We start from the raw sequence: 25,591 nt of genomic DNA, 5'->3' as shown, positions 1-25,591 counted from the left end.
TAGGCTGCAAGGCCATTTCCCAGCACTGAGACAAGCCCCAGGGCTGATGAGCAAATCAGACCTGTGCCCCCGTGGCCAGTGGTCTTGAAGGTAAGTTCTGCTGCCTTTGAGCTGGGAGAGTGCGTTGCAAATCTGCATGGGACCACTCAAGGGCCTAGGAGGGACTCAAAGCTAAAACAGTAGTGAAGCCATACGAAATGTTTCAGGCTTAGGCCAGCTTGGTGTTTGTCTTTTCCACCCGATTTTTCTGCCACTGATTTCCTGCATGCCCATGGGCAACTCACTTTTCCTCCTCCACATCCTCCTCAAGGAGGAATCCTGAGATTTCGCAGTGCACAGAAGGCTGATAGGCAGATTTCGCGGTGCACAGAAGGCTGATAGGCACTAGGCCCTGCTTTTGCACTAACACCAGTCTAACTTGGCATGTACTCGCACAGCCCACTGCTCTGTCAGGGGTCAGGAGCACCTCGCTCAAACCTGCCTCCTAGGGAGCCCAGACCCCGGTGATGCTCCCTCTGGGCTCAGGGGTACTGGCCAAAGCCTCATCTGAGTATCTTGGCCTTGCAGGACTTCCTCCGAAATATCCCCTCCAAACTCCTGTCAGCCGACCTGTACGAGAAGTGGATGCTAGCTCTGGAGAAGCCAAGCAAGCAGGAAAAAATTGAAGGCTTGAAAGAGTAAGTTTTGTAGCCAGTCCCAGGGTTATGGAGAGGCCAGGGACTTCTCTGGAAATGGGGAGTCTCACAGAAAAACCTGTCATTTCTATCAGCTTGCTAGTGCTCCTGTGCGGGTTGATTTAGTGGGGAAGCGGCACAGAAAAGCACTTCTCTAGCAATAACACTTCCACAGGGTGTTTGAGATTGCTCTAAAAACACCTAGGGTAAGAACAGGATGGAGGTTGCTGTATCTCAGCTAATGTAGTCACTCTGCTGGGGGGAGGGTCAGCCATCAACAACAAACCTTCCTTTCAGTGCCTGGGAGGCCAGATGTTTGGACACCACCACCACGTTTCGTTCTTCAGAAGCAGCAGATTTGGAGGCTGACTTAGGATGCCTTGAAAGCTGCACAAAGTAACCACAGGCTTTCACGTGCCTTCGGAAAGCCTCCAATGATTGCTCCTGACAACGTCTCCTCTATTAGAGCTGCTGATCTGCTGAAAAACGTGGACTGTGCTGTAACGCTCGCTTTTCAGTCAAGGTCTTGTCATTCAAGATCTTTTAAGTAACCACGTGCTCAGCTGCAGTCAGGGATTTCTGAAGAGTACTTGTGGGAAGTAGTGCAAAAAAGCACATGGGGTCCTCTTCTAGGAGGAAGCCTCATTTGGGCGAGTTCAACTTGCTCACAGAAAGAGGTAGCAGCCCCTGCACCCTGGATTCACGTTACGTTTCATTTGCGTTCACTCAGGGTGGCTGACAAACTGCCCAGGCCAAATCTCCTCTTGCTCAAGCACTTGCTTGCTGTGCTCCACCACATCAGCCAAAACGCAGAGACCAACAGGATGGACTCCAGCAACCTTGCCATCTGCGTCGGGCCAAACATGCTGAGCCCAGACACGGACAACACGCTCCCGCTGGAAGTGCAGAAAGAGCTGAATGACAAGGTACGTTGAACTTGGCAGCTAGCTACTCTCTTCAGGGCACATCCAAGCCACCCACTCAGATCCCACGGCCATTGCAAAAGCTAAACAAAACAGCACCCCTGTGCATTGGTGGTGGCCCTCAGCTGGGCTATCTGCAACGTGGCAGACAAATCTCTCCTATCACACCCTCTAAGCAAGAGCAGCACTTGCCCTGCAGTCTCCCGCCTCACATCACAGCTTCTGAGAGCTGCACATGCAGAGACAGCAAGGGACATGCTGTGGGCATGGCTACCCGCCTGCCCCCTCCATGGCACAGACACAGCTGTGGTTAATGCCATGTTGGTTGTGCCAAGCCTGATGAGCCTGTCTGCAGCGTCAGGCCTCACGCCCCAGAGCAGACCCCTGCTCTGACTTTCTGCTGGTGTCCTGGCACAAGTCGCCCTGCCCTCTGCTGCCCTTCACCACAAAGCACAGCTGCAGCCAAAGGCACCTCGCTGCCTCAGCTCCTGAGCTTGTGTGGAGCAGCTGCCACACAGCTACAGATGTCAGTACAGAAACAGCAGTCAGGAGCAGGAAAGACTGTTCCAGATATTTTCAGCATCTCGGCCTGAAAGAAAGGCTTTTCTGTGTGCAGGTGACAACGTTGGTGGAGTTCCTCATAGACAACTGCACAGCAGTGTTTGGGGAAGACATGGCCTTGCCTTTCAGCCCTTCGGACAAGGAGCCCCCCAAGCACACAGGCAGCTCCACAGGTAAGAGGATGGACTGAGGATTGTCATGGACCAGGGCTACTGGTTCCAATTCTTGGAGTGGGTACCAGAAGACACTTGTGGAAATGCAGAGAGGTGCAGAGGGTTCAACCCTACGTTATGGCAGGGTCTGGCTGCTGGAACACTTCCCAGAAGCTCCAAATGACAGCCCTCCTCAAACAAAATGCAGGCCAGATGTTAAACATCTGCAAAACCTCTGCTCTTCACAGAGTTGCTCGCTATGCACTAGAACGGCACTCTCCCAGGATATTGCCCTTGGTGGCACTTGTGTTTCCCTAACTTCTCCACAAGTCCACAGGTACTAAGGTTGCACCTTGGCACCCGCCCGGCGTGCACGGTCCCCCCAGGAAAGTTCCCTTTTCCCTTCAGGTGGCCAGTAAAAACTATCTAATGGCTCTTTCTTGCCACAGAACACCCACAGGCTACTCCGCAGAACGGTTCGGCCTATGATAGCCCAGAGCCTGAAGCTGAATGCGGCCCTTGTACCCCTGAGAGGGAGCAGCCCAAAGGCAGAAGCACCAGTGTGAGTGGAAGATATCCAGCACATGTCTCCGCCCCTTCACTGCCTCACTTTACAAATGCTGTCAGCATGATGGACAGGAGGTACTCAGAGCCAGACTTGTCCTTCCACAACTGCTTGGAAGGCACGATAAAGGACCAGAAGCTAACCAAAAGTGAGGACAATTTTCCTGTTCGGCAGGAACGGCTCAGGTTGGAGAACAAAGCATTGAAAAAACGGTTTTCAGTCTTGCTTTCACAATTATTAAATGACTCGCTACCCAAACCATCTTCCAGTTGCTCCCTGGAGAGCTCCTTTTCTGGTTCTGAAGGCTCAGTTTTCATCAGCTCCCCGTTAGATTCACCAACCAGTCCCCAAAAAATCTTTTTAAATAGGCCCCAGTCATTTTCCAACAAGCCCGTGGAGGACAGCAGCACACCTAGCAGAGAGATCAAAAAGCACTCTATGTCCTTCTCTTTTGCAAATCGAAGGAAAACACTAACAAAAACCCAGAGCTGGGGGCCTGGAAAAAACATAGGTTTTCCGACAGACAGCTTCACAATGAAAGGAAATCAGTTCTCCTGCAGAATTGTCCGGGGAAACATGCCTGATGAGAACAAGCCATTGCCTGTGGGGTATCAGCAAAGGCCCCGTTTCAGGTCAGCTGATGAAGTGTTTAGAGAGGTGGACCAGAGGAATCCTGGAAGCCCACCCTCTTATGAAGAGGCTACAAAAAACTGCCTGTCCACTCAAGTTCCATCCTACAGTCTTACAGTTCAAACTATGCGATCAACGATGTCAAAGGAGGATGCTTTGCCACCCTATCCATGCACCAGCTGTGCACAGAACATAGCATATATGGCTCCCAGGGCTCTCCTCAGTGACGCAAGTTCTGCAGGGAAGGATTCCGAGGGAGAAACTGCAACCCACAATGTTGCTCTTGGAGTCAACTCCCGTGTGAGTCTACCCGTGACTCCTGGAGTTTATCGGCTGAGAGCCATGTCCGAATCCTATCAAAAGAACAAACATGAGTACATGACTCGGCGATGCAGTCAGCCCATTTTTGAGGTAGACCAGATCCAGTATGCGAAAGAGTCCTATGTTTAAATAGCCTGTCTCTCCTCTTTTCACTCTACAAAGTAAATATTGTAAAATAGACGTCTTGCTCATTCTATGTAAGATTTTACTTCCAAGGGATAAAAAATAAGCTAGCTCTGCATGAGCATTTTTTATTGGGGGACTCCCCTGAAACTGTTGTCAGCTTGACATGTTACATTTTTCCACCAGAAGAGGTAGGGTGGACAGACCCATGTATTGTTATGTAAAAATACTGTGAATATGCTGTATATAACCTGTTACGTGAGAAATCTAGCCATTAGTTGATAAACAGCAATGCATTTGTATCCCTACAGGACGATTTCCAGATTAGCATGTTCTAAACCTGTCCCACCTTCCTTTTCTTTTCTATAGGGCTACAGACTCCATGCCATTTTTTGTATGTGTGTGTGTCTATCTGATGCAATGCTATTTTGTCATCAAGGCCATCTCCACACTCTTCCATACTCTTCCACACTCTTGGACCTTCTGCCATTACCTCTTCCTGCTTACTAGTCATGAGAACAATCTGACTACTAACCAGCATTAGTATCGCATCCTGAACCGGGATCTAGAGTCATTACAGCCCTACAAGGTCAGTTCGGGCAAGTATCAAGTAAGAGTCACCCGGCCTGAGGTGCTTTTAGTCTAAAAAATTGGACAGGCTGAGGTGAAAGAATTAGTATCTTCAGGTTTGTTTTTACGAGCAAAAAGGAATTAAATCCTCTAAGGAAACAGTCTGTGTTCCAGTTTTCAAGAGCTAAACCTGCACCTCATTCGTAAAATGATAAAAAAGTGTTGGCAGCATCCTTATAACCTTGTAAAAATTACTGAAAGTGCAATGTGTGTGTACATATAGGAACTCGTCTTTCGTTAGGACTTAACTCCCTGTTTATGGCTCAGTGTAGCCTTGAGCCAGGAGCAGGGAGAGTTTTTTTGGCTCCCATGGAATTTCACTACAATAAAGCACTTTTTGGCATGACTCTGTGACTGCTCCTTCTCTCTCTTTAAAACACTCGGGCACTACATGTACTATCCCAACACGTACATGCCTCTACACATACGGCAGGGCTATCTGAATGAGCTGACCTACCTACGTAGCAGGAGGGGAAGGACTTGAGCAGCAGCATCACCACAGTTGCTGTTGTTAGAGCCTGAAAGCTAGCTCTGGGGAAGAAATGCCTCTCTCTCGGGGAATCAAGGCACAGCCCCAGGGACCAGCAGTTACCAGCCGGTGGGGAGAGACCTTACAAAGAGATGCTACTGCTCCAGAGGTGGCTTCCTAGAAAAGGAGCACAGAGGCATCACAGGTGTGATGTTTCCCGGGTGCAGCTCTTCCCAGGACACCAAGGAAAGGGGCAGAAGACCTGGCCCGAGAGGAGCAGTGCCTGGGAGAAGGAGCATCCTGGCAGGCTGCAACTAGAGAACATGCCCCCTCCACTGGCCCGGGGGAGCAGGGGCACACTCCTGCCAAGGAAGCCAACTGACAGGATCCCGGTGCAAGGTGCAAAAGACATTGGCCATTTTCTGGAATCCCAAAATAATTTCAAGGTGGATGGATTTACAAACCGGGAAAACTGCTGCAGCACACACTAGTCAGACGTGGTCTGGGGTTTCTGAGCGGTCCCTCTCCTGTGGCCCCACTGAGCTGCCTGTGCCACTTCTGACACGCGCAGCGGCTTTTCACCACCGAAATACCACTGGGCACAGAAGGAGGGGGGCTGCTGTGGAAGTTTTGGTCTCTTGCCCTTCCCACTGACTAGTGGTGATAACCTGATGTATGCTGCAACCCGGACTTCCTGCACACGGCCAATTGTCTCCAGGAGGAGACAGGCAGCTGGAAGAAAAATGCCTGCTTTCAACGCAGCTGGAGCACAGACGTACAGCGAGTGTCCCTTTTGGCACTTCCTTTTCCAGGCTGACCCTAGCAAGAGGTGCTCCTTCCGCACTGAAGAAGGACCACTGGGCTGAAACGGTCTCGACTCTCACTTGTGAAACCTGCTGAGCAGGGGCAGTGCCCTGCCAGCACTCCCTTTCAAGGACAGCAGGCAATAGCGAGAACCCTGCAGCAGCAGACGGCCAGCACAAAACCCCCCTTCAAACATACCTCAGGTTTCTTCTTTCTTTACTTCACAGAAGTCCGTTTACTGCAGACACTTGGGGCAGAATTCAGCCTATCCACTCCTCAGGGACATTCCTGTGTTAAACTGAACACACTCAAACTGCCAAACTGCTTTTGGAAGCTCCCCAGAGCTGCATGCAGAAATAGGCTCCTGAGCATACAGTAGGGATGCCTGTGGAGGGTCAGCAAGGTGCATCTCTGGCCAGAGCTCGCTGTCCACTCCTCCACCGAAGCAGCAACAGGAGGAGATGTAACCACGCAAGCCTCTCCAGGTCACAGGAGTCCAAGGAGAGGTAGGAGGCTAAGTCCAGGCCACCAACATTGGTTTCCTATGGATACAAGGAAGTTGCTCATGCACAAGATAGCCTGACTTTCTGCCTCAGTCTATCTTGTACAGGGAAGGCCCTTCTACTGAGGGGATCTTCAGAAAAGCGGCCAACAAGAAAGCCCGCAAGGAGCTGAAGAAGGACCTGAACAAAGGCAGGCAGGTTGATCTGGAGAGCAAATCTGTGCATCTGTTGGCAGTGGTCTTGAAGGTAAGTTCTGCTGCCTTTGAGCTGGGAGAGTGCGTTGCAAATCTGCATGGGCCCACTTCAGTGTCTAGCCCGAGCCAGGGGGGACTCAAAGCTAAAACAGTAGTGAAGCCACACAAAATGTTTCAGGCTTAGGCCAGCTTGGTGTTTGTCTTTTCCACTGGATTTTCAGTTCCACTGCAGTTCCTGCCTGTAAACCAAATCAAAGAAACAATTCTGGCTCAAAACTCTTGGAGGACAAGATCTGGTTTTCTTTCTCCCGGGTCACTTCAGCAATTTAGAGCACAGTTCCATGAACAGGAGCATTAAAGTAACTGAGGTGGTTACAAACAGAGGCGCAGGGACAGGAAAAAGAAGGGGCGGGGAAGTAGACAGTTTTCTTCTGAAGCGTCACAACAAAAGCCAGCAAACTGTGGAGCTCCACCCCACGAGCAGACAGAGTTCATCTGCAACATACGGTCTGCTACTTCTGCTTTGGACTTGGTACTATATATGCTGGTGTAGGAAAAGATACTACCTCTCCCCACACACCAGCCCACGCTCAATAACACGCCCACAGAGGTTTAAGCGAAGTGAAAAGTACTAATATTCCCTCTGCCTACGACTACGACAAGAACTTGGAGATTTCCTCTTTTCTGAGGGCTTAGCTTTCCATCCCTCTTGTTGGTAGAGCACAGACATTTTAACTAACCCCAAGCAAAATAAAACCGGAACAATAAAAGATAGGTCATCACCAGGAAGTGACACAGAGCTCCAACTCTAGCAGCAGCAGCAGCGGATCAGGTACTAGGGAGGTGTGAAGGCCCCTGGCTGGCAGCCACAGTACGTCCAGACCCAGAACTCCTGGGGCCAGCTCCAGGCTCTGCAAGAGACCGTGTCCTCACGCAGAGATTGCCACCACAGTTTGTTTTTGGAGACCACCCAGTGGCTGAGACATGCGGCCGGGGCCAGAGTAACAGAATTCATCTCCAGTGCAACGCCTTCGTCTTCACACGGTCTGTGGACAACAGGCGCGTAACAGGCAGCTCTTTGGCAGTCCTTACTCCAGTGGTTACAGGTGCCCCTCTCTCCGGCTCCCTACCCTGTCCTGTCCAGTCCAGCCGGACGACTAGCAGATTGACCAAGTACACTCGCAGCTTTCCTTACTGGGCACGTACAGGCCAAAGTCTTTGGAGGCTCTGCAGGGGCTGCTTTTCCTGGGAACACAATACACCATGTCCCTCACACCCTGGCAACCTCTCCCCAAAACCAGGGGCTCTATTGCTTCCGGCCAGCTTTGCCCCTTTTCCCAAGCGGAAGGGCCACAGTGGTCGGGCGACGGCTGCTAAGTGAGGCACAATTCCCGGCTCCTCCCCAGGCTCCAGATGCTCAGTCGGCACCGTCGCATGCCCAGACACCAGCAAATACTCCAGGACTGCCCTCCCATCCCTCCCCAGCAACACCTGCCCTGTGCTCCTCCACCCCTCGGCTCCTTGCCCTGCCCTTAAACGCGCGGTGACCCAGCTCCCGTTCCTGCACTGACTCTGCCACCTGCCCGTGCCGGAATGACAGCAGATGCGGCTACCCGAGCCCGCCGCCCCCCAGCATGTCGCGGCCGGCCGCCAACGGCCCCCCGCATCCCCTTAACGGCTGCCGCCCGCCCCGCCCCGCCCCGCAACGGCGGCCGCTACCGCGCTCCTCCCCCCGCCGGGCGGGGCGGGGCCGCTCGCGCCGCCCCTGGAGACCGTTGCCGCGCCAACGGCCGCCGGCGGCAGGAGGGCCCCCGCCGCCTTCACCATGCTGCCCGCCCGCGGCCCGGAGGCGACCCCCTACAGCTACTGCAGCCCACCCCGCGCCTTGCCCGCCCGGCCGAAGTACCGAGCGCCACCGGACGCCGCCGAGCAGTGAGTGCCGGCACCGGGCGGGCCGCGTCGGCCGCGGCGGCAGCGCGCACTGCCCCGGCCCGGCCCGGGGCGATGAGGCAGCCGGGTCGTCCTGCTCTGCCTCACCGCCGGGCCCCCGCTCCGGTGCCCCTTCAGCCGCGTTGTCTGTCGTTCGCCGAGATGTTAATGTTTAGGCTGCGGGTCTGTAACCGCCAGCTATCGGTTCTTGATGTTGCAGGGAGAAGGAGCCTGTTCGTTACGCAAACCTCATGTATGACAGGAGAGTGGTGCGTGGCAACACTTACGCCCTTCAGGTCTTACCTGCGGTATGTTTTCTTATGTGGATGGTACTACAGCCTCCTGGAAAAGTAAGAAGTTGGGCAGGAAAGCTATTGCCGGTTAATAGCTTTAACTATTGATGCTGTGAGTTTGTGAAAAATATTTCACCCAGTCACAGGCTCTCCACTTAAATTATCACGCAGTTGTTCCCCGCTTGTGTTTAAAGGACTAACTTCCCCATGACCTTTACTAGTTTTGGGATTTTTTTTCTCTCTTCTTCTCTCTTCAAGTGATTAATTTTTTTTCCATTTCTTTACTGAGCTCAGGTCATCACTGCATCATTTGCTGCCATGTTTACTCACAGATGTCATCAGTGAGGATGTCAGCTCTCGGGGAAATTAAGTTTTTGGCTAAAGTTGCGCTTGGCCTACTGAAGAAGCAGAGACCTATAGATCATAGGGCCAGCTGTATGCAAAAGCTGCTTGTGTGAGGCAAAGGCATTTTATTTCTCATGGCACAGAAAATGTTTTAGTGATATTTATTTTCAGAGAATGTTTCTTGACAGATAAATTGATCATATAAGAATTGAAAACAGTTCTGTATTATAAAAAGCAATGTTGTGGGAATGCCATTGTGTTCTGTAGCTGTTTCTTACTGTGAATTTGACATTTTTTCTGTTTAAAAAGTTTAAAAGTGATTTTCCTTTCAATCCACAAACACAGAATGGAATTTAAAAGTTAGTCTGGGTATCTTTTGCTTAATCCTTCATCAGCAAGAAAGATTCTGTAAATTTTGGTCTTGCAGACAATTTAGTTGATAATATGAAAATTGGACTTAAGTCCATTTGACATTTTAAAAACTTCACCTTGAAAAACTCAACTCATATGTGAGCAAGAACATGCCATCTTAACATACTTTATCTTGCAAGTAGAGTTCTGTATGTAACATCTATTTCCGAATAGCAAGTGATTGCTTTTAGTGTGAAATCCTGTTATTATATGCCTGCAGGCAGTGTACTATGTTAGTTTCATGCCCTATAGTCCTCAAGGTAAGTGACATTTTAGACTCAGGACCCTGAAAAGTAATTCTGAAATAGCAGATTTGTAGGATTAGAAAAAAAACAGTCTTACATTTACCTGTAAGAGAAATTGGTAACATTTCTACATGTGAAGTGTATTCACTCCCCACTCCATTCCCTGCCCAGAGTACCCAACCAGATCCTCTTGAAATTCAAAGGCAGAGAGAAGCACGGAGAAGAGCACTGTTCAGAAAACGAGCAAAAGAGCAGATGCAGCCAAGAACCCCTGAACCTGTGGAAGGCAGAGAGCATGTTCATGTGCAGACAGGTAAAGGCTGAAGAGGTTTAATTTTCATCTGAAAGCAAAAATGTGCTGATCCATATTCACCTACTAAATTCATGATGCAGTTGGTAGCATCACCTAGAGTTAAGGTTCTCTTATCCTTTTACTTATAATCTTTTATTGTTAATTTCCTTTAATATCAATAAACTTTGCTAATTAGAGTGAGATTTTTCCAGAGTGGTTTTTTTTTCAGTTTTAAGTGTACATTTTTGAACACATGCTAAGACTTCTTTATTTACTCTTTCCTTTACCTATATCATCAGAGCTGTTTGGTGTATACCTTAAATTAAGGTTTTTTTTGTTGTAATTTTTGCCTAAGGATGCAGTCATGTTTAAGAATAAGACTGCTACTAACAAATTACAAAAAAAAAAAACACCACTAATTTAGAAAAGGAAACTAACCCTCATGTATTTGTAGGAAAAGGATGAAATTTGGCAGTGAGGTAATCATGAGGTGATTGTAATGTTGTGCTATGCCCCTCTGAAAATCAGTTCAGATTGGACTGACTTCAAAACTGGGAAAACTATTGTGGCACAGCTTCTTCCTCACTTCCTACCTTTACCATTGAAATACCATTGGACGCAGAAGAAGGTTGCCTAGCGTGGAAGTTCTGGTCTCTTACTCTTCTGGTCTCTGGTTCTGGTCTCTTCCCACTGACTAATGCTGGTAATCTTATACACTCCATAGCCCTTATTTTCTGAGCCAGGCTATCTATCCCTACAGCAGGAGACAGACACAGGTACTATTCAAATCAAGCACATGCCACTGCAGATGTGTGGTTAACTCAAGGCCACTCTTTTGCCACATACAACAGAAAATACATGTTTGCAATGTAGCTGGCTAATAGAAATACAATCAGTGTCCATTTTTGCACTTATCTTATCCCAGCTGACTTTTACCACAAACTGTTTATTCTGCAAGGTGGACCATAATGGTCTAGGCTCAGACTTTTGAAACATGAGTGAGATGTCCTTTCAGGAGCCATTTCCAAGAGGTACAGCAGACATTACAGAGAACATGGCATCACAGGGCCTATAAGGAAGACGGATGCATGTTTTAAGTTAGTTTTTATTTTTTTACTTTGTAGAAGTCTTTTTACTGTACACTCTTGACTCTTTTGTATACCTTATACAGTCCTCAGGAATAGTTGTGAGTTAAACTAAACAGAATCCAACTTACAGCATTTGTCATGATTTTGCTTACTAGAGCTATATTTGGAAGAGATTAGTGACCGGATAGTAGAAGTTGACATGGAGTGTCAAACAGATGCATTTCTGGACAGACCACCCACTCCCCTCTTCATACCAGCCAAAACAGGAAGAGATGTGGCCACGCAAATAGAAGAAGGAGAGGTATGAGGCAAAATCCCAGCCACAAGAAGAGTCAGAAGATGTTTCCCCTATGAAACAAGTTTCCTATGCAGAATTGGGGCAGCCAGTACAGGAATTTCTACTGACAGAGCATATTTTTTTAAAAAATGTCTCCATTATCTGCTGCAGGTTAACTGCAAAGTTAGGGAAGGTGCTTACTGTTCTGCTGCTTTCAGCTAAGAACTAGCATGCTGAGAAATGTTCTCCTCTGTAGAAATAGCATCCAGGCCCGAGAGAGGTGGGAACAGGGAGGTGAGCAGAAATAGGGTCCAGGAGAGCACTCTGCCTCTCCCTGGCAGCCCCCAAAGTGGCTATGAGGAGGGCTGTGGTGTTGCCAGGTCCATGCGACAGGCCCAGTCTCATGCCGGCCCACTCGTCATTTAGTCCCCGGCTGTGTTTGTGCTTCCTGCCAGAGCTGTCAAGGTGCCCCTACCTGCACATCTCAGCACTGCCTTGAGCACAAGCGCTTTGCTCATCCGCCTTTCCTGCTATGATATTACGAGTGATTGTGATCAAGGATCATTTGTCTGTGTTTCCCTGACTGCCATCTTCAGCTGTTTGACTTTGACGTGGAAGTCAAGCCAATGCTGGAAGTGTTGATTGGAAAGACTATTGAGCAAGCTTTGCTGGAAGTCATGGAGGAAGAAGAGCTGGCCAACCTATGGGCACATCAGCGTGCGTATGGAGAACTGCGTAATGCAGAGCTGGCTGAGGTACAGCGCCTGGAAGAGCAGGAGAGGCGATACAGAGAGGAAAAGGTAGGAGCAACTAAGAGCAAAATGGGCCTATCTGAATGCTCATGGGAAGAGAGAAAACCATTTCCAGGAGTGAAAGCCAAGCTGTGGAATAAGTTGAATTTGCCCTAGGTGGCACTGTCAGGTTGGACACACCTCAAAGCAATCTGGTGCCATCTGGCTGCCCGCTGCAGGTAGCTCTCCTGCAGCAGCATGACGCTGTTCTGTCTCTTTGGAGCAGGTATGCTCCAGGGACATGGGCTCAAGAGGCCAAACCTGAAAGCAGTTTCCTTCTGCACGCAGTGCCACTGTCAGTTAAGCAACTAGTTTAGCCATTTTCATTAACGATAGCTGTTAAATGAATAGTCACAGTGCTCAAAAATAAGAAAGGCGCCTCCCTAGCCTTTAGTGCATGCAGTACCGAATACGCGCACATAGCTCTCAAGATCTTCAAGTAAGCGAGGAACTGTATGAGTTGGACCCAGTGAATAGTAAACAGAAAGGGCAAGTCTTTATTATTTGCTATCCCATCAGACTTATATATTTGGGTTTTAATGTTTTCGTGCACCAAACTCAGTTTTAATCTTTTCTTACACCGAATAGGATATAAAGCTAGAATGGTGGAAAGTTCAGGAAATCCTGAACCAACCTCACCTCAGTCCAAAGCTAACCATTAGCTTTATCTGGAATAACAAAGCAATGTGTCATGAGATCAGTGCATGGTAAGAGAGCAGAGAAGGGTTTTGTTGGCTAGTTGCAAAACCATTACTTTACTGACTTACCAAACCAGGAAAGTAATACTGAAGAAATGTGTTTCCCTCTAGTCGCTGTGAATTTTGGCAATCCATAGATTGAATACAAGCCTGCTTTCAAATGTTCTTTCATATGAAGAGTTTTCTGCCAAAGTAGAGGCCACAAATACTGGGTGGAGGCCATAAATACTGTGTGGTACCTATATTTATTACCTATTATATCTTTACTTTATGGGTTTTATGTTGTGATCATTCTTCAAGATCCAGATCAAGGGAGTAACAAGTAAAGACCTGAAAGTTTTACACACAATATTCTCTTGTCAGGAACGTCGCAAACGCCAGCAGATGCAAGTGCTGCAGAAACAGAAAGAGACCACAGAGAAAATTGCAGCTCGGGCATTTGCTCAGCGTTACTTGGCTGATCTCATTCCATCAGTCTTCAGCAATCTTCGTGAGAGTGGGTATTTCTATGACCCTATAGAAAGAGGTTTGTATTTTTTTTTTAATATGTGAACTGAATAATATAAAGCCAAAACAACCACAAAACACAGCTTACAATTCTATAATTTAGTACAATGTAATAGACTTCATTTATTTAATCATTTACACTTGTGGCTGAACAGATTGTTTTCAAACTCAGATTGTTTTTAAGAGCAAACATTGGCCATCTGTACGAGTAAGTGAGAGCTGACAGTTTCACCTGTCATGAGGCTTCTGAATTGTTGTGAAATATATGGATAGTTAGGATTGGTAGAACATAGAGAAGGAGATCCAAATTGTAGTAAATATATTCTGATAGGACAGGCAAAGAAGTCACTTTTTTGTGTGTTATTTTGAATCTTCATTAATGATTATCAAAGCAAGGGAAAAGTTAGTCAGTTAGAATTAAAATTAGGCCCTGAAAATAATTTCTGAGTTTTCACATCAGTGATTTCCAAGCTTTTAGATCAACACCATTTATCATGGGTTACCTTGCCGCTATGTCATCAAACATTTGACTGGCAAGTTCATAAATCCCCATGGTTAATATGGGTCTGCACACCACTTCCTAGGGCCCCACATTAGTGCCCAGACCATAGCCAGAAAACAGCTGCTCCCTCCTACAGGAGTCATGGGGGCAAATGCAGAAACTGGGCATATCTTGCAAATGGAGCATAATTTAGGATCATTATGTACAAAGAACTCTTTAGTCAGAGGGGACCAAACAGATTTGGCAGGCCAGAGGCCAGATGTCATTGGAAAGAAAAGTGAGAAATGTTATTCTCCTCAATTGCTCAGAATAGCTATTTTCACCCAAATGGAACATCACTGTGCATCTCGCTTGTGCCTGCCCTTTGAGGATGGCAAACCCTCTTGAAAACCACTGAAGCTGAGAGGACTGTGGCCCAAACCCATAAAGGCAAGGAACCTAAATAAAAGAGAGAGAAGTTAAGACATCCAATGTCTTCTGACAGATTTCATCTGGCTCTTACAAAGCGAGCACCTTCTAGCAATGATGTTCATCCCTTAATGATTGCAGCAAATGAAAAACAGCTCCCAAGAACCTCTCGTTCATCCTTAGTACAAAAAAAAAATCCTCTTCCTGTCAAATTCTTACAGATATTGAGACAGAATTCCTTCCCTGGTTGATGACAGAAGTGGAAGAAGCATTGCAGAAGAAGGTTCTGGGGAGGACAGTGCTTGACTGTAAGTTACAAAATCCTGGAATATAATCTGAGCTCCTTGATATTCGTAATTGTTTCTCCCTGGTCAGAACAACTGTAACATTTACAAAGTCACTGTGGGCTAAGGCAGCAGGTGTCATTTTAACAAGAACTTCAGGTGCCCACAGCTTTTTGTGGTTTTACCTTTTTTAAAAATGTTTTTAATACTGATAAATCACCACTACATATACTTAGATAATGGATTCTCAGCTGAAATAGTAGAAATGTCAGGCATATTGCACTGGTCTCTTCCAACTGGTAGTATATTGTTTCTGAAATGTATTGTTGGTGGAGGAGGCAACACATGTGGCAGAAGTAAAATGGTTACAGAATGCAAATTGTTTTCCCGACTCTAGTAACTTTTATTCCTCTCGTTATGTAGCCAACGCTGCGGTGCTCTTTTCCTTAGTGTTCCCAGTTGTGCCTGTGCCCATGTTGTGGGAATACAAAAGTTGATACTATCTACAGCCACTTGTATACCATAAAAATCTTTTAACTCATTGCTGTAAGCTACCTGAGCTACAGAGTAATATGTTCCTCCCCAAGGAAAGGAGAAGCAGCCATGTTTGGCTGAACAATGAGGTGAGCGATGCTTTTCCTCAGTAAGGGCTTACCTCCTCAGTGGTCAATAATCATGACCTTGCTTTTGAAAGAGATTAAAACATCAGTCTGCTTTCTTGCGGGCCAATTCAAGAGAAGCATTTGGGTTCTTTTATTAGTGAGTCTTTCAGAGCTGCAACTGATCCACCCAAACAGTCTGATATCTATCTAGTATAGAAACCACAAAATGCATGTCCACCTTGGTGGCCCTAGATGAAAACACTTCTTACACTTGCATTACATCTTCATTCCTCTGCTTTTCCTCCTGTTGTGATTTTTGGGTTACAACTAGAATTAAAATTGTACTTGTGTGTTCATTAGCTTAGGGTTTATTTTCAGTTTAACCATGACGATGAATTTCCTGAATTGATTTATAATTTGGATAATTATAACTGGTCTGTTAGGTATTCTGTGCCCTGATATATGTGCTGGTATGTACACTCCCGGATAACTTCTGAATGTATTTCTTCTGGGGAGGCAGGGAGAGAGACAGGGGGATTCTCTCTCTTTTCCTTAAAAACTGTTGTATCCAACTACTGAATATTGATGAGAACATACATAGTATTCCTTTTAAATCTTTTCTTTTAATTTTTACAACCAGATACCCCGGCCTTGCACCACTTCCAAGATGCACAGAGCAACTGGAGGAGCATGCTAACAAATAACACTAGATGGCCCTGTTCTGCAATTCACCCTCCATGTTTCCTGTAGGCTTATTCCCACTCCCCCACTGTTGATTAAACACCATCTCAGCAACAGGAACTGCAAATTGCATTCTTCCATAGGTTTTATAGAGGCAGATGCTGCCTTAGCTGAACTTGTTTGTAGTTTCTTCTCTCCTTACGCAAAAGCATAGAAAAAGTCTTGGAGGATCCATTTTTAACCTTTTTGAATGCAGAAGGTATTTGAATGTAGAATGTTGAGGGATTTATTTTGTCACTATCCAAAAGAGCTGTGAACTGGTGAAAAGTGAAAGCTTCACAGTCTAAGGAGGCTATGTTTTTCCTCCCACAGATGACCGTTTCTTCTTTTACATACAAAACTCAACCTGTGAATTAACAATGAAGCTTTTTTAGCACCTCTGCATTGTCCCATTTTCTATATTAAACCTTTCTTCATTCATTCGTGGCCTTTGTGTCATATGTAATATTTAATTGATGTATTTCAAAGTGATAGTTGAATTATTGCTTTGTTCAGTGATACGCAAGTGGTATAACATGTAAAAAAAGTTACAAAGGATAAACAGCAAAAATAAAGAACAGCTGCTTTACAACTGCTTTTCAGAATGGCAGAATCTTTTGATGATGCCTGTAGTTCCAGTATTTCCCACTGCCATAAATGTCACGCCATGTGCAGACTGGCTAGTCCTTGTTCCTGGCAGGGTGACTCACTCAAGCAATGACCAAAGAACTGGGAAAGGAGAAGAACCAAACAGTCCAAGTGAACCCGTTTGAATCCCTCCTTTCAGGTCAAAGAGCTCATTTGGTTGAAACTATAGGCTACAGCCTACAGGAAATGTTTTGCTCCTCAAGTATTCTTTCATTTTTAGTGTTATTTCAGTTTGTTTTCTTGTTTGAAAAATAATAATACATAACATCTTTTTAAATTACAACTTTTTCTTCATATTTGTTAATGATGACTTTCTCTGTTTCAGCCTTGATTCGTACAGTGGTTGGAAAACGCTTAGATGCCTTTAGCCATAAACAACTGTCTGATCAGACAGAGGGACCTGCTGAAGAGCCCAGGTCAACAGACACAGCCCCGCAGCTGGCTGGTCTGACAGAAGATGCTGGCCAACCAGCTGCACAGAAAGAGCTGACTGACCAACCTGTTGTTGAAGAACAATTTTTGCCTCACATCTCTCTTCAGTTAGAGGAATCGGATCAAGCAGAAATGGATGATTTTGAAACTGAGGAACAAGAAGGTAAGTCATCCAGTCATCAGATAAATGCAGATTAATAGCTTAGCCAAAGAAAGAGATTAATTCCTTTCTATTTACAAGTATTGTGCCCTAGCCATGCTAAAGGGTGAACCCAAACAATAGTTGAGCATTAAAGCATGTTTTCCAAATGCTGATGTTGCTGATTTCAGGCAATGAGAATTGAGAGAGGTTATCAGTGTAACAAACTACGCTGAAATTCTATCCCCTTCCACACAGTCCATTCAAACCTGGGTCCTTTACAGTTGAAAAGTAATACTGTGCCACACCCCATGCTAGAAGGATATGAAAAGGACGTTGAGAGCATCCTAATAACGTTTGCAAGTGCTTTGATCACGTTTTCAGAACAGCGATTTCCTTATTTAGCCTAATTTGAAAGGTAATTATTATGGCACTTTGATGTTTCAGGTACCAGAAAGGTACCAGTTTCTTTCTACTCATGTTAGTCTCTGCTCTCCTGACAAACTTGGCTGGGCTTCTCGGCAGGCAAGGGACAAAAGCCTATTGTTCCCAAAGCTCTTCCAGTTTCCAGAGTTACATGCCACTGGGAATTTCTCTGGGTACAAAGTCCTCATCCTGCTGACCCCACAACACTGCTGAGGGGTTCAAGCCACATGCTAAGTCCAGCCTCAGTTTTGCTTCAAATCCTGCTTTCCTGCTGATCCGCTGCAAAGGTACCAGGCACGACTGGCAAAATGCCCCCACGCTGCCACACGGACCTGGTTATTTGCTGGCCAGCTTTCCAAGTGGAGGAAACTCATAAAACTACATCTGTGCCCCATTTTGGCAACATTGTTCCCTTTACTAACTAAAGCGGGGGAAAGAGTCCCACCCATAAAAACTGCCTTCTGCTGCCTCCTCTCAGCAGTGCAGAGGAGACCTGTACTAAGCTGGTAAGCCAGGTCCAACTCTGAAAGTGAGATTTCAGAAAAGACCTATGAAGAGGTAGTTGCTCCGCATCTCATGTTCTAAAAAGGAATGTCCAGATTTTTTCCTGGTCCACTTGTACATCTGACCTTTCCTTCATCCTGAGCTAGGACAGCTGATGAAAACCAGTGCAGCTACTGCTTATGTGGAAAAGCTCCCTTGGAAGGTGTCATGTATTTACCTGTCTCTTTAGACAGCTGAAAATCAGAAGTAATGTCACTAACAACAAATCTGCTAAGTGGTTTGAGCAACAGCAGATTTGAACGTGTTAACCTGAGTGTTTGTACTCATAGTACAGACTGTAGCTAAGTTGACTCATAATTACTTCCTAAAAATGGAATATCCTTCTGAGCTCCTCCTCTGTTTCCTGTGTTCTCAGTACTTCAATTTATTGTGCTAAGTTTTTCATTTATCATTGATTTCTCAAAGCATCCAGCAGTAAATGTTATGTGCCTGAAATTAATATAATCACGGCTCTGTAAATTTGTCTGTGAATTTCTAAGAAGAATTTATTTATCTGACACAGAAGATTGAAACTGAAGGCTTGAAGTGAAAATCTGGTTTAGACATTGAAGTCAGTGGGAGGTTTTCCTTAATTTCAGTGGGACCAACATCTCACACTGTTTTTGTTCCCGTGACAGAGAATTCTGTAAAGACTTCAGGTGAATCACTCTCCTGGCTAATGTTATCTAGATATAAATAAATAAAAAAGCATTGAGACATAGTTCATGAGAATTGTAAATGTTTCAGCTTCTTTCATGGGATATTGTATGTCAGTTTTAAGGATTCCTCATTACTGAAAGGGGATGTTTTGTCATATCTTTACAGGAGACGTACCGTAGCCTAGAGGACTGCCATGGATCATTTCTGAAGAAAATCAAGCAAACAAATGCTGACCTGAATATTTGCTTTTAAAATGTTACAAGAGGGGAAGTGGTCATCTGGAATATTTTCATATTTGTCACTTCTACTTTGTGTTTTATTGCTAGAAAATTTAGCAATTAGCTTAGTGTTGAATTATTCTATTTAAATAGATTGTGGCATTAAATAATGAGAAGAATATAAAATTACATTCTTAAATTATTGTAAAAAGAATTAATGAATTGCATGCACTGCATTTCTAGTTCATTAGAATTTATGAATACAACCCAACCCTGTAAATATAATGTGTAAATTACACATTATAGTGTAATTGTACTTTTGGGAAAATAAAATGTTGCTTTTTAAATAGCATTTTAATATAGTCTTTCTCTGCAGTCTGTGACCTCTGATGATCCATCCTAATCTTTCACGTAGTGAAAGGAGATAAAAGGAAAGGATGAAAAGGAAAAAGAAAGTTGTACTTCTTTGATGGGAATGCTATCTTTAATATATTAATTGTGTATGTGTCTACAGGATTGGGGGCCTGAGCAAACATCCCGCCCTCCCCAAAACTTCCATGAGTTGAGGGGCAAGTGTGCATCCTTCCAGGAGGCTCTTGGCCAGAAAGCACTTGGCTTTGAATCTCTGAAACCATTTTTCAGTGGCAACATAGTTCAAATTAATGGAGGAAAGGAGGAGGAATGTGAATGTAGCAAACATGGTAGACTTTATTCCTCTACTTTTTTCACTGATAACAGCCTCTGAACAGGAAACTCCATAACCACATGCTTTGCATTGATGACCAAGTCTGTGGTAATAAAAGTGAGAAAAAACTCCTGAAGTATAGTCTACTAATGTGAGTGTGAAATTACAACTGCTGAGGGGGAAGGGAGTTTGCTTTTGAAAAGTTTTTTTGGTTCTTTTTCAGAGATCAGTTTCAAAACAGCCTTTGAAAAAGTGCTAGGAAAGAAACGCTTTGCTTCAAATCCTACAAGCCTGAGCACTGCAGTTTAGTAAACCAGTCTGCAGTGGTTTCTTCTGAGCCAGGGGCTCTTGAGTGGTCCCTGACTTCACGGGAATGTCTCATGCTCACCTCTGCTGCAGGGGTGGACTGATCTCCCATGATACGTGTCCATTACTGCCATGGGGGAGTGAAGACACCAGTCCTTAACACTCCTCTAAGAAGTCATATTTCTGGCTGTTCTCAGCAGTGTCTCTTCCCCCAGACCAACTACGCAGCCTTATAGTCCTTTCAAGTTGCATCTCACAGAACCACAGAGGCTGGGGAAGGAGAGCTATTAGCTGGCGGTGTTCTTCCCGAGGCAAAGTTGTTCCCGCTCGGCTTTCCGTTGATCCTGATTGTCCACCACTCCATGTGATAGACTGTCCCGTAGTCGCAGAATCTCTGTCGTTTAGGATGTCCCTTCTGCCACTCAGCACTCTTCAGTGCAAAGTTTAATTAAGGCCTTTTCTTCTAGATGTTTCCCCCTTGCTCTTCCTGGTGTCTTGAGCCCTCAAAGACTTCAAAGGGTTTCACCTGACTGTCCCAGTGCAAAGCTCTGCTGGCAGGGACCTACTGGCCTTAACCTCCTGTTTCCCCTTCACTGTGCTGTGGGTGATGTGAGTGGGCACACAGAGTCCCTGCAGCCAGAGCCTGCGCACTGTGGAAGCCTGCACAGGTTCAGCTGCCTGGGAGGAGCTGTACAGAGACGGGTACAGCAGCCCCGCAGCTGCTCAAAGTCACGCTCATGGCCAATGCTCACGCTTGGCAGGCCCCGCTCGTGGGACAGATGAAAAGGGGGAGCTTTTTTCTTTGTCCCTTCTCAGAGTGGTGTGGGAGGAGCACCTGCTGCCCTGGAGAGGCTGCCTGGGGAGCATACTCACCTGCAGGCTGCTGCCTCTTTTCTTCCTGGCAGGCCTCTGCAGAGAGCAGTTTTCTCTTTCCCTCTCTTTGTTGTCTTGCTCCTTTGTCTTACTTTTCTCCCCAAAGTAACTTTCCCTGCAAGAGTTGCTGTATGCCACCAACTGCACACCCCACAAATAAACTCTTGGGCGTACGAACCTGTCTCAGCACCCTGTGCGCAACAGCTGCACCCAGTGGCTGAGCTGGTAGTTGGTGTTGTACTTCTAAGTCTTGACACAGAGATCAATACGTGGGGAAGCACATGGACACAGGGGAGAAAAACACACAAAGCTAGGGAGGCTCGCTGTGCACGCCTGGTACTTGTGGGGGCTTCTTGTGAGAGATACCCCGAGTCGGCATGACTTGAAGAAGTCCCAGCTCCTGAAAGCAAGTTGCACTTAATTCCTCTGTGCTACAAGCGCTCCTTTGGACACAGCGCAATGCCTGAATGAACAAGTGCCCCGTTCTGAGGGTGCTGGAAAAAGTGCCCAGAAGCACCTGCCCTTCTGGAGAGAGCAGCTCTGTTTTCACAACAGTGATCATAATCCTAGTGCACGTTCAGGCTCCTGCTGGTGGTGCTGTTGGGAGCCAAAGGATTTTGCTGGGGGCCCGGACGGGTCTTCGCCACAAACAGAGCTGGGCTCTGGCCCTCTGCATCGCTGTTCAGCACTTTGCTTCCACAGCCACCAAGGGGTCATCGTATGTGCATGTGCATGCATATGTGTTTAAGTGTGTGTGTGTGCGCGCGCGCTCTCACTTGTGTGGTGTTTGCTCTTTGAAACTCAGTGGATGACAGAGGAATGACATGGCAGGGAAACATCATCTGCTGATCCCTTGGCAGAGACCCTGGCGTGAATGGGTCTCCTATGTAACATGTGAGATCAGGTCTGTGTGTGTGTGTGTGTGTGTGTGTTGCACACGCATGTGCACAGCCCAGCAGGTCTCTATTTGGGAAGAGATTTAGCAACAGAAAACACCTGGTTCTTGTTCTTGTGCTGGGTCCCACAAAAGCTTTGTGCCTCAGAGAAATGATGCCTGCGGCGTTGATGGCCAGCAGAGTGCAGTGTCGGTGAGGAAACCCTGCATTTGGCCGTGTTCAGTCAATCAGTTGTCCCTGAGGGACTCTCCGGCAGTTGATCTTCAATCCTAGTGTTCAGTCACCCCGGAGAGGCGTTTCTGATCATGTTAGCTAGCAAAGTGGGCAATAGCTCAAGGACCATCTCCTGAGCTGCTGTGTGTAAGCACTGCAACTGCCATGGATCTGCACATGCCAAGAGGTTTCACAGTGACTGTTCAGGAGCTGTATCTTGAAGGGCTTGTACGCTCTGGAGAAGAGCTGTGTCTGTATCTTGGTCATGCCCCCAGCCCTGAGTGGAGAGAGCTGCTTGCAAAAGCCTCCAGGCCCATGGTCCGGAGGCAGAGAAAGGCAGCAGGATCCTTGGGTGGAAGCAACGTGGCCTTTAGGCCTCTAATCCCCAGAGTCATAGATTTCCAAGCCCAGAAGTGCCACAGTGCTCTTCTGCATAGCACCTCCCTGGAAAGCAAAGGTGCAATTCTTCTAGCTCCAGGGGCTCTTCTGCAGAGCTGCCAGGCTTGGCTGTTTTCTGCCCAAGGCCCAGCCAGATGTTAGCTGTTTCAAAACTTTACTATAAGTACCTAACCTAACTAACAGCTAAACATTTGCGAGTGCTCCCTACGGGTCTCCTTGAGGAGAAAAAGTTAGTGCTTAAAGTAGGTGGCTACCTAGCAGGGCTTGGGGTACAAGTGGTGTTGGGGTTAGTGCCTAGAGCTCTGCTCTTGGGAAAGCAGTCAGAAGTAAACTTAATGAGTTTAAAGTGACTGTAAACTAAATGAGTTGAATGTAATAATGTGCAACAGAATGAGACTGCTCTCTACATAGGTACAGACTAATGATTGGTACCTGATCCAGCAAGTTCAGATCTGTTGCTTTGTGGCCCTCCCGTGTCCAGCCCTCATGTACAGCACAACTTTGGAAGTGCAGGCTAGGAGATCCTCCAACCTTTAATCAATTGGGTTTAACGTGAGATCCTACATCCCAGTCTGTGCTGTCTTTCATGGAGGGTTAAGAAACGCAGGTGGACTTTCTACCTGGTTTCCGTTATGTTCCCATGAGGGGTAATGTCCAAACCTTTACATACCTCAAAGGGAGCAGAGTAAGGCACTGCAGTGAGAATTGTCCCCTTCAGACATATCAATTTTTGCTGATGTGATGTATCCCCTGATGATTCAGGGGAGGATCCACCTTATCAACTGTGATTGTTCTGAATCCTGAAATGTGACGGCTTTATGAAGGTAATTTGTTCTCTGATTTGTGAAAATTTTGCTGCCATTAAGTGTAATGGAGAATTTTCTATTCTATAGGTATTCTATAGGACTATAGGTACAGAAGCTTTCTGTAGGCAGCACTTCTGGATGTTTGCCCCGAGATCACAATATTTCATGACTGATGGGACATTATGGCATGGAAACAACCTTCTGGTGATAAAAAAGGCATTTTTATTCAAAATGTCTTGAATGGGGAAGGCTCACAGACAAAGAAAATGCTCTCTCCGTATGGCTTTGTGAGCCTTCTCTGTTGCATCATATCATAGTTAAGCCAAGACTGGCTTGGGCCATAGGACTGGGAGGTCTCTGGGAGAGATATGCAACTACCTTTTCAGATGATAAGCAACTTGATAAGCAGCTTTTAACATCTTTGCACACTGGAGCTAGGATGCAGGCTTTTGGCCACCTTTTCTAGCACCTTCAGAAACCAGACACAGAGTAAATTTTGGCATTAAACTATGTCAAAAGGGCCACTTGTAGCGTACAGAAAATAGGTACAACTATTTTCAGGAGCTGGTGCATTTTCTGGCTGATACGCAGAGTGGGCATGAGTAGAAAAAGCCCAAAACAGTAGCATGTATGCACAGCGAAGCTTTCTACCTTTCTACGCATTATTAAAAGCAGTTGGTTACAATCTCACTGTGTCCATGTGGTTTCCATCTACTGAATTCTGTGTAAAGAGTCAAAGCATTACACCAATAACCAGCTTAGCCCCATGTTTACTTCAGCATCCACTTGAGAAGTGGTAAAGACACCAAGACTTACTGCCTGTCCCTGATTCAGTCGGGAATCCTCTTTATACTGATGGACCAAACTGGAGTCTCTACATCTCTCCATTGCACAGTGACAGACTGAGAACATTTTGCTGAGACTAACACTCATGGCTGGTTTGATGCTGGTGGGAAACGTGGGTTTCAAAGAGCTGGAAGGAAAATGGATAAAAAGAACACAGGTGAAAGTTTTTTCTGGCTTGTTTATATGTATATGTTAAACACATACCTCACCTTATCCATCTTCAGTGGGTACAGCCTTGGTAACCCACAGAAGCTGTATTGCATGAAATGATAGCAGTATAAGGCTATCTACAAGACCGTAATGATTCCTGTCCTGCCCTCTCACAGGAGACACTTTAGATCAGTACAACCATCATCAGAAGCACTTGTGAAGCTATTTCAGTGTGGTTGCTCACTACTAGGGTAACTCTACAGGCACAAAAGGGAAGCCAGGCTAGCTTAGGGCCCAGAGCATAGACACATATCCTGTGCTGCTCACTGCCACGAGGGTCATAATTTCTGGCAAAAAGTCTGGCTGAGAAGCTGGTAAAATAATGCCTGAAATTGCCCCAGAAAGATTACTTCCACCTGTCAGAGCCCTACCTGGAGACAATATATACTATAAAAAGTGATCTAACAATGAAATTTGACTCAATAGGACTCATGATTGAATCATGCTTTGAAAATTGAAAGTATATCCACTTTAAACATAACTTTTGAAAGATGGTCATGTTAGAAAGTACGCGTATAGAATATGATGGGTTACAAAGTATATATAAAAGATTGCTCAGTATGCAATTATGAACAGGCCAAACATTGCCATTTTAATTACTGAATACGTTTGCTTCAAAGACAGTTTACATAATACTCAAGGTATTTACCATTCTCTGAAATGCCACACAATGAAGCAGAGAATCATAGAAAAATCTAGACTGAAAGGGACTTCTGGAAACCATCTGGTTCAACTTTCTTTTGACAGCAGGGCCTTAGACTAGGTTATCCAGAGCCCTGTCAAGCCAAGTCGTGAATATTTCCGGAGAGGGAGATTCCACCATTTCCCTGGGCAGCCTCTTCCTGTGTTTGTTTTCACAGTGAAGAACATTTTTCTTAATTCCGAGCAGAAGCAAGAGCTGGGGTGTGACTGGCTGAGGTGTGGCAATGCCCAAATTGCTCTGGGGCTCATGGTGGCCAGCAGGCTCAGCAGCGCACCCCTGCACCCAGGGAGGCAAGCTGCCACCGGCACTGCACCAGCAAGGGTACAGCCAACAGACCCAGGGGGGCCATGACTTCGCTCTGCTTGCTGGGGCCCCACTGGGAGGGCAGTGCCCAGGTTGAAGAGGGACATGGAGAAACTGGAGAGGGCCACAGAGATTGTCGCAGTTGGAGAACATGGCACATGGAGAAAGGTTGATGAAATTTGGTCTGTTCTGCCTAAAGAAGAGAAGGTGGGAGAGGCGGGGATCTAATCACGGTCTCCCCATAGCTAAGCGGTAGTTATAGACAAGGTGGGGGTGCTCTCTTCACAGGGATGCACAGGGACAGGACAAGAGGCAACGGGCACAAGTCCCTTCAGGGGAAACTC

The 25,591-nt window shown here is 46.3% G+C and overlaps 2 protein-coding genes across 3 annotated transcripts; both read left to right on the top strand.

Annotated features, from left to right (window-relative positions):
• Positions 1 to 494: 494 nt before the first annotated feature.
• LOC138066760 (T-cell activation Rho GTPase-activating protein-like) lies at positions 495 to 4,416 on the top strand. The gene is made up of 4 exons (XM_068938574.1): positions 495 to 677; positions 1,405 to 1,600; positions 2,214 to 2,331; positions 2,760 to 4,416. The coding sequence occupies exons 1-4, from the start codon at positions 625 to 627 to the stop codon at positions 3,953 to 3,955; spliced, it is 1,563 nt and encodes a 520-aa protein (XP_068794675.1). The 5' UTR covers positions 495 to 624; the 3' UTR covers positions 3,956 to 4,416.
• A 3,876-nt stretch (positions 4,417 to 8,292) lies between these two features.
• RSPH3 (radial spoke head 3) lies at positions 8,293 to 19,372 on the top strand. Of its 2 annotated transcripts, none has more exons than XM_068938573.1 (9): positions 8,293 to 8,481; positions 8,699 to 8,786; positions 9,944 to 10,085; positions 11,308 to 11,453; positions 12,026 to 12,229; positions 13,282 to 13,444; positions 14,557 to 14,643; positions 16,915 to 17,184; positions 18,955 to 19,372. In XM_068938573.1, the coding sequence occupies exons 1-9, from the start codon at positions 8,375 to 8,377 to the stop codon at positions 18,966 to 18,968; spliced, it is 1,221 nt and encodes a 406-aa protein (XP_068794674.1). In that variant the 5' UTR covers positions 8,293 to 8,374; the 3' UTR covers positions 18,969 to 19,372. The 2 variants fall into 2 exon arrangements, with proteins under 2 accessions (XP_068794674.1, XP_068794673.1); XM_068938572.1 differs by having other exon boundaries at positions 8,336 to 8,481; positions 8,699 to 8,828.
• The last annotated feature ends 6,219 nt before the right edge of the window (positions 19,373 to 25,591 follow it).

This window comes from Struthio camelus, chromosome 3, assembly GCF_040807025.1.
Source record: "Struthio camelus isolate bStrCam1 chromosome 3, bStrCam1.hap1, whole genome shotgun sequence".
Classification (NCBI taxonomy): domain Eukaryota; kingdom Metazoa; phylum Chordata; class Aves; order Struthioniformes; family Struthionidae; genus Struthio; species Struthio camelus.
The sequence above is the reverse complement of the archived record's forward strand: the minus strand, read 5'-3'. Positions and strand labels throughout refer to the sequence as shown.